We start from the raw sequence: 12,605 nt of genomic DNA on the forward strand, positions 1-12,605 counted from the left end.
CGATTCACACATTAACGAAGAACCGCACTTGTTGTTGATCAGTTCGCTGTGCTGCTCGTCCGTTGTAGTGCGCTGCGTAGAACGCACCAACCGCATCAGTGTACTCACTCCAGATGTATCGCTTCATTAGTAAAAAGAGACAATGCACTACTAGACTGGTGGACAGCAGTTGCCTGCAACTGAAGAGCGTAATACGCCCTCTAAGAACTGAAGATCGTACTACGGCCTCTAACAACTGATGAGAGTAATACAGCCTCCACCGGTTTAAATAATCCTTACAGGAAAAAATGACATTAGGCAAAAATATTTGTTTTGACGCCCCGTACAACCTCCCACAGTTTGTCGGTTTAAATACTTTTCACCCTGTCCCATTCTGCCATGAACTGATAGGCATTCAGAGACAATAAATATTCAGAACTAGCTGAATACGTTAAGTGTTCTATAGATTATTTCACCGATGAGTGTGAACCTACCCTGCTGTTTATCATCTGAGAAGCCGAGGAAAGCGTACCAGATGCCCTTCTCCTGGCTGAACACCGACTTCAGCCCATCGAGAGCGTAGCGATCCGGTGGAACGGCGAGTCTCGAGCCATCGGCCTCGCAGCTCTCCTTGGCGGCCGACCAGTTCTTGAAAGTGCGGTACAGCTTGACCACCGAGTAGCCCGAGACGAACTTGTAGCCTCGCGGGACGTCCGGCACCGTTGCCGCAGCAACTGTTGTCAGGAGACAGACACAAGTATCAGTCGCGAATGGTAAGTAGGTGTACATTCTGTTCCGCGTAAAATCGATAAAAGGCGAGAGCTTGAACAAAAACATGTTGCTTGTCTTTTTTTTTTTTTTGGGGGGGGGGGGGGGGGAGATACGAGAACGGAGGCAGGGTAGGTGGGTTCTTGAATAGGTGGGTCGGTTGGTGCGTATCTGTGTGTGAAAGCCATAAACAGTGAAGTAGATAGAAGGACAACGACAAGTAGAATGAGAAATAGATAGAAGAGATGCAACAATTGCAATGAAAATTATAGTGGAAGTACGTACTACAATTATGTAATTCCAAGTCGAATAACTGATTGCACAAGGGCCAGAGATTGACTAACATGTTACTGGATTTCTCAATTTGTGAAGCAGTTTCCCTTGAATAGATCATCAATTTTTCTGAAAATTTAGTCATTTATTTGTTTGTACATATATATCACATCTACAGATTTCCCTCCCATTCGGATAATTTCTTCGTGGTGCGTCATTTTTGTCTTAAAAGAGTATTATGATTATATTTTATTTTTACTCTGTAATGCATAAAAGTACAACGTGCAGAATTACGTACATCCACCTTAGTTTGCCGGCCGGCCGCAGTGGCCGTGCGGTTCTAGGCGCTACAGTCTGGAACCGCGCGACCGCTACGGTAGCAGGTTCGAATCCTGCCTCGGGTATGGATGTGTGTGATGCCCTTAGGTTAGTTAGGCTTAATTAGTTCTAAGTTCTAGGCTACTGATGACCTCAGAAATTAAGTCGCATAATGCTCAGAGCCATTTGAACCAGAGCCACCTTAGTTTGTGAAAGAGTTTGTAAAACTGAGGTTATGTTTCATTCAAAGACAGTGTTTATTTCGTGTATTCTTACTTACATTGCGTGTGAGTATCGTATAGGTGGTGTAATTTCAAGTATTAATTACTGTCATCATAAATTCAGGCAGATTGTAGCGCAGTCGTTAGGCATTTGTTTTGTTTTGTACGTCGGTGGCACTTGTCTGTCTAGTAGGCTCTCAGAGACCAGGGTGGCCTGACCTCCCAGTTTGTGCACATCGACAACGCAGAAAGATACGTATATAGCTTCTTTTCTGTTTTTACTTCGTAGATTCTTACTTAAATTGCGTGTGAGTTTCATATAGGAGGTGTAATTTCGAGTTTTAGTTACTGTAATCGTAAATTCAGGCAGATTGTAGCGCAGTCGTTCGGCAATGGTATAGGTTAGTTCATACATTCTTTGCTTGCGTTATCTAGGCACAGACTCGTGTTTCAGTAACTGTTGTTCAACATCGATTAGAATGGACATGGACTGTGATTGCTGTGTTCAGATGAGGGCTGAGTTGGCATCCCTTCGCTCACAGCTGCAGGCGGCGCTGACTTTGGTCGCGCAGCTTGAGGCTGTTGCCAATGGACACCACTGTGGGGAGCCGGACTTGGGTATCACGGGGATGTCAACCTCGTCCCGTCTGTCCCCAGATCGGTCTGCCGCTGTGGTTGCCCCGGTTTCTGCCCGCAGTGGGGCTGAGCCCTCTTCTGTGATTGATTGGGAGGTCATTCCAAGGCGTGGTAAGCAGCGAAAGACGTCCCCAGAGGCTGATCAGAAAGCCTCGCCGATGCGTCTGACAAACAGGTTCCAGGTACTGTCTCTGGCTGAGCCAGATGCAGCTGCCTGCCCTGTTTCAGAGGATGATTCTCAGCCTTCAAGGTCCGGGCAATCGCAGAGGGTGGGCTTATTGATAGTTGGGAGCTCCAATGTTAGGCCCGTAAGAGGGCCCCATAGGGATATGGCGGGTAAAGAGGGGAAGAAATCCAGTGTGCACTCCGTGTGCATTCCGGGTGGAGTCATTCCTGATGTGGAAAGGGTGCTTCCGGATGCCATGAAGAGCACAGGGTGCAGCCAGCTGCAGGTGGTGGCACATGTCGGCACTAATGACGTGTGTCGCTTTGGTTCTGATGAAATTCTCTCTGGATTCCAGCGGCTATCTGATTTGGTGAAGGCTGCCGGTCTTGCTTACGAGATGAAGGCAGAGCTCACCATCTGCAGCATCGTTGACAGAACCGACTGCGGTCCTTTGGTGGAGAGCCGGGTGGAGGGTCTGAATCAGAGGCTCAGACGGTTTTGCGACCGTGTTGGCTGCAGGTTCCTTGACTTGCACCATAGGGTGGTGGGGTTTCGGGTTCCGCTGAATAGGCCAGGATTTCACTACACTCAGCTGGCGGTTACACGGGTAGCGGAGGCTGTGTGGCGTGGACTGGGCGGTTTTTTAGGTTAGAAGGCCTCGGGAAAGTACGGGGTGGGCTGCAATCTCAAAGGGTGCATGGCAAATACAGGACGTGCTTGGATCAAGGAACACTCGGAATTGTAGTTGCAAATTGTTGTAGTTGTGCTGGGAAAGTCCCTGAGCTTCAAGCGCTAATAGACAGCCCAGAAGCTGAAATCGTTATAGGTACAGAAAGCTGGCTAAAGCCTGAATTAAGTTCTGCAGAAATTTTTACGAAGTCTCAGACGGTGTTCAGGAAAGATAGATTAGGCAGAATTGGTGGTGGACTGTTTGTGTCTGTCAGTAGTGGTTTATCTAGTAGTGAAGTCGAAGTAGATACTCCGTGCGAATTAGTATGGGTGGAGGTTATACTTAACAGCCGAACTAAGTTAATAATTGGCTCCTTCTACCGACCCCCAGACTCCGATGATATAGTTACAGAACAGTTCAGAGAAAATTTGAGTCTCGTAACAAATAAATATCCCACTCATACGGTTACAGTTGCTGTGGACTTCAACCGATATGTTGGCAAAAATACTTGTTCAAAACCGGTGGTAGGCAGGAAACATCTTCCGAGATTGTCCTAAATGCTTTCTCCGAAAATTATTTCGAGCAGTTAGTCCACGAACCCACGCGAATTGTAAATGGTTGTGAAAACATACTTGACCTCTTAGCCACAAACAATCCAGAGCTAACAGAGAGCATCATGACTGATATAGGGATTAGTGATCACAAGGTCGTTGTAGCTAGGCTCAATACCGTTTCTTCCAAACCCACCAGAAACAAACGCAAAACAATTTTATTTAAAAAACCGGATAAAGTGTCACTAGAAGCCTTCCTAAGAGACAATCTCCATTCCTTCCGAACAGACTATGCAAATGTAGACGAGATGTGGCTCAAATTCAAAGCAACAACAACAACATGGAACTGATCCCCCATGGTACACAAAACAGGTCCGAACGCTGTTGCAGAGACAACGGAAAAAGCATGCGAAGTTCAGAAGAGCGCGAAATCCCGAAGATTGGCCAAAATTTACAGACGCGCGAAATTTGGCGCGGACTTCAGTGCGAGATGCCTCTAACAGGTTCCACAACGAAACATTGTCTCGAAATTTGGTAGAAAATCCGAAGAAATTCTGGTCGTATGTAAAGTACACAAGCGGCAAAACGCAGTCAATACCTTCGCTGCGCATTGACGATGGTACTGTTACCGACGACTGTGCCGCTAAAGAGTAGTTATTGAACGCAGTTTTCCGAAATTCCATTACCAGGGAAGACGAATGGAATATTCCAGAATTTGAAACACGAACAGCTGCTAGCATGAGTTTCTTAGAAGTAGATACCTTAGGGGTTGCGAAGCAACTCAAATCGCTTGATACGGGCAAGTCTTCAGGTTCAGATTGAGAAAAGAGGTCCTGTATAGTTTTCAAGTGTATTTTATACCATTCTTCCTGAAAAATAGTGACAATTTCAAATTACAACATTGGAGGAAGATAGCGATCACGCACCCTTCTCTCCACAGTAGCCGCTAAAGGCTCGCCAGGGGCACTTGTCCTTCTGCTCGCAGTCCAATCCTGGACGATGCGAGCTGTGTAAACAGGTGCCCTATAGCCTTGGAACAGCATCGCCATTAAGGAACAAACACTGTAACATGGGATGGACCGGTTCAGCCAAATTGATCATATAATCCTTGGCACAAAAGCAGCCTTGGAGGATAACCACGGGACCCAAGGAATACAACTTTTTTTTTGTGTCATCAATCTTTTCACTGGACTTACGACATACGTCGTGAGTGTTTTGCTGGTTATATCCCTATCTCCGCGTTCCTCTACAGCTGCAACCCTCGACAGCTGGCTTTAGTGTCATGAAAGTTATTCCCTGACGTCTCAACAAATGACTTTTATCTTCGTGCCCCTTCTTCTTGTCAGTGTTTTCGTTGCCTCGCCGATTCTACGGAGAACCTTCTCATTCCTCAACAGTCCACCCAATTTTCAACATCCTTCTGTAGTGCGACATATTACATGCTTCGATTCTCTTCTGTTCCGGTTTTCCCACAGTCCATGTCTCACTGCCATACAATGCTGTGCTCCAAACGTAAATTCTTCGAAACTGCTTCCTCAAATTAAGACCTTTGATTGATACTAGTAGACTTCTCTTCACCAGGAATGCCATTTTTGCCGTTGCAAGTCTGCGTTTTATGTCCTCCTTGCTCCACCTGTCGTGATTTATTTCGCTGCCTAGGTAGTAGAATTCTTAACTTCACCTGCTTCGGGATCACCAGCTGCGGTGTTAAGTTTCTCGCACTTTTAATTTCTGCTATTTCTCATTACTTTAGTCTTTCTTCGATTTACTCTCAATCTACATTCTGTACTCATTAGACTGTTTATTCCATTAAACAGATGACGTAATTCTTCTACAATTTCAATAGGATAGCAATGCCTTCAACGAATCTTAACACTGATAACCTTTCATCGTGAATTTTAATCCCACTCTTTCTTTTATTTCCGTCACTGCTTCTTCGACGTATAAATTTAACAGCAGGGGTGAGAGACTACATCCCTGTCTTACACTCTCTTTAATCCTTACACTTCGTTCTTGGTCTTCCACTCTTATTATGCCCTCTTGATTGTGTATTGCCCACCTTTCTGTATAGATTACACCTATTCTTCTCAGGATTTAGAACATTTTACACTGTCGAACACATTATCCAGGTCGACAAATCCTGCGAACGTGTCTTGATTTTTCTCCAGTCTCGCTTTCATTGTTAAACGCAACCTCGGTTCTCTAGTGCCTTTACCTTTCCTAAAACCAACTGGTCGTCACCTGAAACATCCTCGGTTTTACTTTCTGTTCTTCTGTATATTATTATTGTCAACAACTTGGATACATGGGTTTTAAATCTTATTGTGCGGTAATTCTCGCACTTGTCGGCTCTTGTAATAACGCGAATTGTGTGTATGAGGTTTATCCGAATGTCTGATGGTATATCGCCAGTCTCATACGTGATACACACCAACGCTAATAGTTGTTTTCTTAACAATGGAATTCTCATTGCATTCTTAACAATACCACCCTTGCTTTTTATTTCATCGAAGGGTTTTTTGACTTTTCTATGTGCTGAGCCAGTCCTTCTACCGTTTCGTTTCCGATTTCTTCACATTTTTCATGAAGTCATTTCTCATTAGCTTCCCTGCACTTCCTATTTATTTCATTCCTAAGTGAGTTGTATTTCTTTATTCCTCAGTTTCCCTCATAATTTTTGTACTTCCTTCTTTCGTCGATCAAATGAAGTATTTATTCTGTTAGCTATTGTTTCTTCGCAGTCGCGTTTCTTGTATCAACGTTTTCATTTCCGACATCTGTGATTACACTTTTTAGAGACGTCCATTCCTATTACATTTAATTTTCTACTGAGCTATTCACTATCCTAGTATCTATAGCCTTAGATAACTTCAAGCGTATTGTATTTCTTAGTACTTTCGTACTCCACTGCCTTGACTGCCCTAATCATCAACGAATTCCAGCCATGTTTCCATCATGATGCGTAAACTCGAACAGAAGACGGAAACAGTGTGCTACAAGATACATCCGACCAAATGACTTTCTTCTATTGCTCCTTATCCACGCTGAATGGCCTCGGGACCTCGTTTTCCTGTTCGGTAATTTTCGTCGCTGATGAGTGGTTTTGGAATTACGGCTGATCCTGCAATTCCATTCTTATTAAGCTTCCTTTGTGCTATTTCGGTACTGACATGGTTCGTGAGTGCGACGTTCGTTTTTCAGTGGCTTCTACAGTTTTCTTGCTCTTATTTGACCAGTTGCAGCTGTAGCGGCGCATCAAAGCTAAGTACTAATTAATTGTTTGTGTATAGTGGTTTATTTAGGAACTTTAGTAGTCTTCAACCGGTGTTCTTGGTGTTTTCTGGTGAAATAATTTCAGAAGAACCTTTTGGGAACTGTTTTCAGCTTCGTTACTGTGTCATTAGACGTTTGATTCTCTTTCTGTATTAGTCTTTTGTTATATTCACATTTGTTGTTTATTAATACTGTTAATAATAGTAGTTACTTCCCTTGTAGAGTAAGTTTGTGATTATTGTAGTCAGGTTTTAACATCTTCTTATTGTAGTAGCGGAACTTAGAAAAAGTAAAATTTTACCATGAGTGAGAAGTGTGGGCTTTGCCGTAGGTTCGTGAGTAGTGGATTGCGGTGTGAGACTTGTTCGAAGTATTTTCACTGGGGGAATGCAGTGGGGAAGCCAGTGGGCATTTTGGTGAGATCCTCTCCTGGAACTGCAGGTTATGTAGCAAGAGTAAGTTGATAGAGGAGCAGGAGCGTAAGATCTGTGCCCTTCAGGTGCAGTTGAAAAACGCACAGGAGGAGCTAGATAGGATGAGGAGGGAGAAGGGGGTTGGGGAATGGGAGCTGGCTGTTGGCAAGAGATCTGCTAGGAGAAGAAGATTTTCAGATAGTTTTACTATTGGTGTTTACAATAGATATGACCAACTGTCAGAGTCTAGTGGAGAGGAATCTCTAGTAGCTGTAGATGTAGGAAGTATGCAGCAGACCTCAGTAGTTACTGTGCCTAGAACAGTTGCAAAGTCGAAGAGGAAGAAGAAGGTTCTGCTGTTAGGTAGTTCTTATGGCAGAGGTGTAGGCCAGCAGTTGCAGGAAGTGCTGGGGAGTGAGTACCAGGTCACCAGCATTGTGAAGCCTAATGCATGGTAGGCTCAGGTGACTGTTAACATAGGGGTGTTATGTAGGGATTTTACTAAAGAGGATCAGGCAGTGATTGTGGATGGGGCTGGTAATAGTATTGATAGGGATGGAGAGTATAACATAGATGGTGACCTGGAAAAGATAGCCACTCAGACTGGCAACACGAATGTGCATTTCGTGGAACTGTTTCAGCGTCACGATCGGCCTTATCTTAATACAGCCGTCAGGCGTAATAACATGAGACTTGGGTGTGCGCTGATGACAGAAAGCATGGGTCACATTTCAGTGGTGTCGGTGGAGTCTATCAGCTGGACGGGTTTCACTAGACACGGCCTGCACCTCAACAGGTATGGGAAGGGGAGGTTGGCAAAGCTTATTGGTGACAGTATAGGTGGGGTTGGTGGGATCACTCATGGGAAAATTCCTGCAGTAGTGGGTATTAGAGCTGCACCTTTTTTAGACTGAAGTCAGCTGATAGGTATTCCTGCTTAAGGGAAGTCTCTCTAACAAGGGAATCACTTTTGACAAAGCTTAGGTATCCGAGTAATGAGGGAATTAGTATATTTCATCAAAATATACAAGGTATTAGAGATAAAGTTAGTGAACTGCTTATAGATGTTGACTCTGAAATTATTGGTATATCTGAACACTTCTTAAATAAGGAGATAATTCAGAGGCTTCCTTTACCAGGGTACAGGTTGGCTGGCAGCTTTTCGAGGAGCTCTTTGCGGTGTGGGGGAGTAGCCATGTACGTGAAAAACGGCATCGCATTTCCGTCAATTGATGTTTCAAAGTACTGCACTGAAAAGGTGTTTGAATGTGGTGCAGGTGTGGTTAAATTTAACGCAGCTAAACTTCTAACTGTTGTTATTTATGGATCCCCAGACTCCGATTTCACAACATTTTTGCTAAAGCTAGAGGAGGTTCTTGGTTCACTTTATAGGAAACACAAAAAGTTAGTTATATGTGGTGACTTCAATATTAATTGTATAAGTGATTGTGCAAGGAAGAGGATGCTGGTAGACCTCTTCAATTCATATAATCTTATGCAAACCGCATTCTTTCCAACGAGAGTGCAAGGGAACAGTAGAACAACCATAGACAACATTTTTGTTCATTCCTCATAACTAGAAGGGCATTCTGTTAGCAAAATTGTGAATGGACTTTCAGATCATGATGCACAAATTTTAACTTTAAAAGATTTTTGTGCTGCAACACGTGTTAAATATAGTCATCAGCTATTCAGGAAAGCTGATCCAGTTGCTGTAGAGACCTTTGTAAACTTTATAAAGGAACAAGAGTGGCAAGATGTTTATAGCGCTGATACAGTAGACGATAAATATAATGCTTTTCTCAAGACTTTTCTCATGCTCTTTGAAAGTTGCTTTCCGTTAGAACGTTCAAAACAGGGTACTAGCACAAACAGGCAGCCTGGGTGGCTGACTAGAGGGATAAGAATATCTTGTAGAACAAAGTGGCAATTATATCAAAACGTTAGAAACAGTCAAAATCTAAATGCAGCAGCCCATTACAAACAGTATTGTAAGGTGCTTAAAAATGTTATTAGGAAGGGAAAAAGTATGTGGTATGCAGATAGAATAGCTAAGTCTCAGGATAAAATTAAAACCATATGGTCAGTCGTAAAGGAAATTGCTGGTCTGCAGAGACAGGTCGAGGAAATAGAATCAGTGCGTAGTGGGAATGTCCGTGTTACTGATAAGTCGCATATATGTACAGTATTTAATAATCACTTTCTGAATATAGCAGGTGAACTAAATAGAAACCTAGTCCCAACAGGGAATCATATAGCGCTCTTAGAAAAAAGTGTTCCGAGACTGTTACCTGAAATGCTCCTCCATGATACGGACAAGAGGGAGATTGAGTTAATAATTAAATCACTAAAGACCAAGAACTCTCATGGATATGACGGGGTATCTAGCAGAATACTGAAGTATTGTTCTATGTATGTTAGCCCAGTTCTCATCCATATCTGTAACTTTTCCTTTAGGAGTGGTCGGTTTCCTGACCGATTAAAGTACTCGGTAGTGAAGCCACTTTATAAAAAGGGAGACATTGATAATGTTGACAATTTTAGACCTATTTCTATGCCATCAGTGTTTGCTAAAGTTATTGAGAAGGTTGTGTATACAAGGTTACTGGAGCATTTAAATTCACATAATTTGCTGTTAAATGTTCAATTTGGTTTTAGAAATGGCTTAACAACTGAAAATGCTATATTCTCTTTTTTCTCTGTGAGGTTTGGGATGGATTAAATAAAAGGTTGCGAACGCTAGGTGTTTTCTTTGATTTAACGAAGGCTTTTGACTGTGTTGACCACAAAATATTACTGCAGAAGTTGGACCATTATGGAGTAAGGGGAGTAGCTTACAATTGGTTCGCCTCTTACTTTAAGGACAGAAAGCAGAGAGTAATTCTCCGCAATATTGAGAGTGGTAGTGATGTTCAGTCCCAATGGGGCACTGTTAAGTGGGGCATTCCCCAAGGGTCGGTGCTGGGGCCACTGCTGTTTCTTATTTATATAAATGATATCCCTTCTAGTATTACAGGTGATTCAAAAATATTTCTGTTTGCTGATGGCACCAGCTTGATAGTGAAGGATCTTGTGTGTAATATTGAAACAGTAACAAATAATGTAGTTCATGAAATAAGTTCGTGGCTTGTGGAAAATAATTTGATGCTAAACCATAGTGAGACTCAGTTTTTACAGTTTCTAACTCACAATTCAACAAGAACCGATATTTTGATCAGACAGAATAGGCATATTATAAGCGAGACGGAACAGTTCAAGTTCCTAGGCGTTCGGATAGGTAGTAATCTGTTGTGGAATGCCCATGTCCAGGATCTTGTTCAGAAGCTAAATGCTGCTTTATTTACCATTAGAACAGTATCTGAAATAAGTGACACAACACGAAAAGTAGTCTACTTCGCATATTTTCGTACGCTTATGTCATATGGTATTATTTTTAGGGGTATTCTTCAGTTTCAAAAAGGGTAGTTTTGGCTCAAAAACAGGCTGTTCGAGCTATATGTGGTGTAAGTTCGAGAACCTCTTGTCGACCCCTATTCAAAAATCTGAGAATTCTGACATTGCCCTCACAGTATATATTTTCTTTAATGTCGTTTGTTGTTAGCAATATTAGCCTATTCCCAAGAGTTAGCAGCTTTCACTCAGATAATACTAGGCAGAAATCAAATCTGCATGTAGAATGCACTTCCTTGACTCTTGTGCAGAAAGGAGTGCAGTATTCTGCTGCATCCATTTTCAATAAACTACCACAAGAACTCAAAAATCTTAGCAGTAGCCCAAACTCTTTTAAGTCCAGACTGAAGAGTTTCCTCATGGCTCACTCCTTCTATTCTGTCGAGGAGCTCCTGGAAGAGCTAAAAAATTAAGCAAAATCCAGTGTTACATTGTTGATTTTCTTCATTTAAACATACGACTTGTCACCTGAATTTGTTTTTTTATATTTCGTTTTATCTGTTTCTAATATCGTGTTATAATTTCATGTATTGACTCGTTCCATGACCATGGAGACTTCTCCTTAATTTGGTCCCACGGAACAATAAATAAATAAATAAATAAAATAAATAAATTTTTCGACATAGTCTTCTTCAATGACAGTTCGTTGCCACTACTAAACACAACAATCCCGTCTCCAGCCATCCTGATGTAGGTTTTCCGTGATTACCCTAAATCGTTTCAGGCAAATGCCGAGATGGTTCCTTTGAAAGGGCACGGCCGATTTACTTCCCAATCCTTCCCTAACCCGAGCTTCCGCTCCGTCTCTAATGACCTCGTTGTCGACGGGACGTTAAACACTAACCACCACCACTAAACACAAACTTTCGTCTTCGTTTCGACTTAGGGGTTGATGTTTTTCCGCTTTCCTTGTATGCGGTGTTTATTGAGAAAATTTAGAGAACCGGCATTTGAAGCAGACTGCAGAACGATTTTACCGCCGTCAAAGTACATTTCGCATAAGGAACACGAAAATAAGAAATGAGAAATGAGGCCTCAAACGAAATATGTAGAAAGTGTTTTTCCCCTCGCTCTGTTTGCGAGTGGAACAGGAAAGAAAACGCCTAGTAATGATACGAGTGCCTTCCGCCACGCATCTTACGGTGGCTTGCCGAGAACGTGTGTAGATGCAGATGTAGAAATATTCAGGATGCTCCCTCTTGAAACATCAAACATTTCGGCTATCTGTTTTACTGAAGCACCCACCATACGAGCACCAATGATTTGCCCACGTTCGGTTTCAGTTCACTCCAACGCAGTGCAGTCACAGCTATAAGGTACAGTGTTCTGATCACGAATGACATTTCCATCGCATTGAGGACACTGCGCAGGTGCCGTTCGTTGTTAAATACAACAGTGCATTCTGCGGGCTTGGCTACCACCTGCTTTCATGTCCATGCAAGTATTTCTCGTGGTGCTTCGATTTGTCCAAACCATACACGTGAAGCAAATTTGGGCACGAAATGCCGTACGAGTACCAGGAGTAAAGAATGGGCAACGACCGCCAGACGACACAATAATCACGCAGCAGACCCGAGGTTAGACGCATCATAGTACGCGATGTATAACGCGATAGGTCGCCTGACGAGGAAGTAGGGCTCGGAACGCCTGTTTTAGCTAACGAAGTCATGCACATTGCATAAAGTAATGCTTGTTTTGTGACTAATTTCGGCATTATACAAACCACATCTTTCATTGTATGTCACAAGCAGCACTTTTTAAGAATAGTATCCAGTGGCGATAAAGGGGACTAGCAGCGGATACCTGGACTGTCTCAGAGTCTTATGAAGAGATGAGGTGAAGGACCCACATTAGGAGTTAAGTTCTCCATGTGCGTTGGTTCTGTAT

The 12,605-nt window shown here is 42.8% G+C and overlaps 1 protein-coding gene across 1 annotated transcript in view; it reads right to left on the reverse strand.

Moving 5' to 3' along the window:
• LOC126455683 (uncharacterized) overlaps window positions 1–12,605 on the reverse strand; it is a 76,754-nt gene that overhangs the window by 41,576 nt on the left and 22,573 nt on the right. The window contains exon 4 of the mRNA XM_050091449.1: window positions 470–713. Coding sequence (XP_049947406.1) covers window positions 470–713 — 244 coding nt within the window. The remainder of the gene's footprint in view (window positions 1–469; window positions 714–12,605) is intronic.

This window comes from Schistocerca serialis, chromosome 2, assembly GCF_023864345.2.
Source record: "Schistocerca serialis cubense isolate TAMUIC-IGC-003099 chromosome 2, iqSchSeri2.2, whole genome shotgun sequence".
Taxonomy (NCBI): Eukaryota; Metazoa; Arthropoda; class Insecta; order Orthoptera; family Acrididae; genus Schistocerca; species Schistocerca serialis.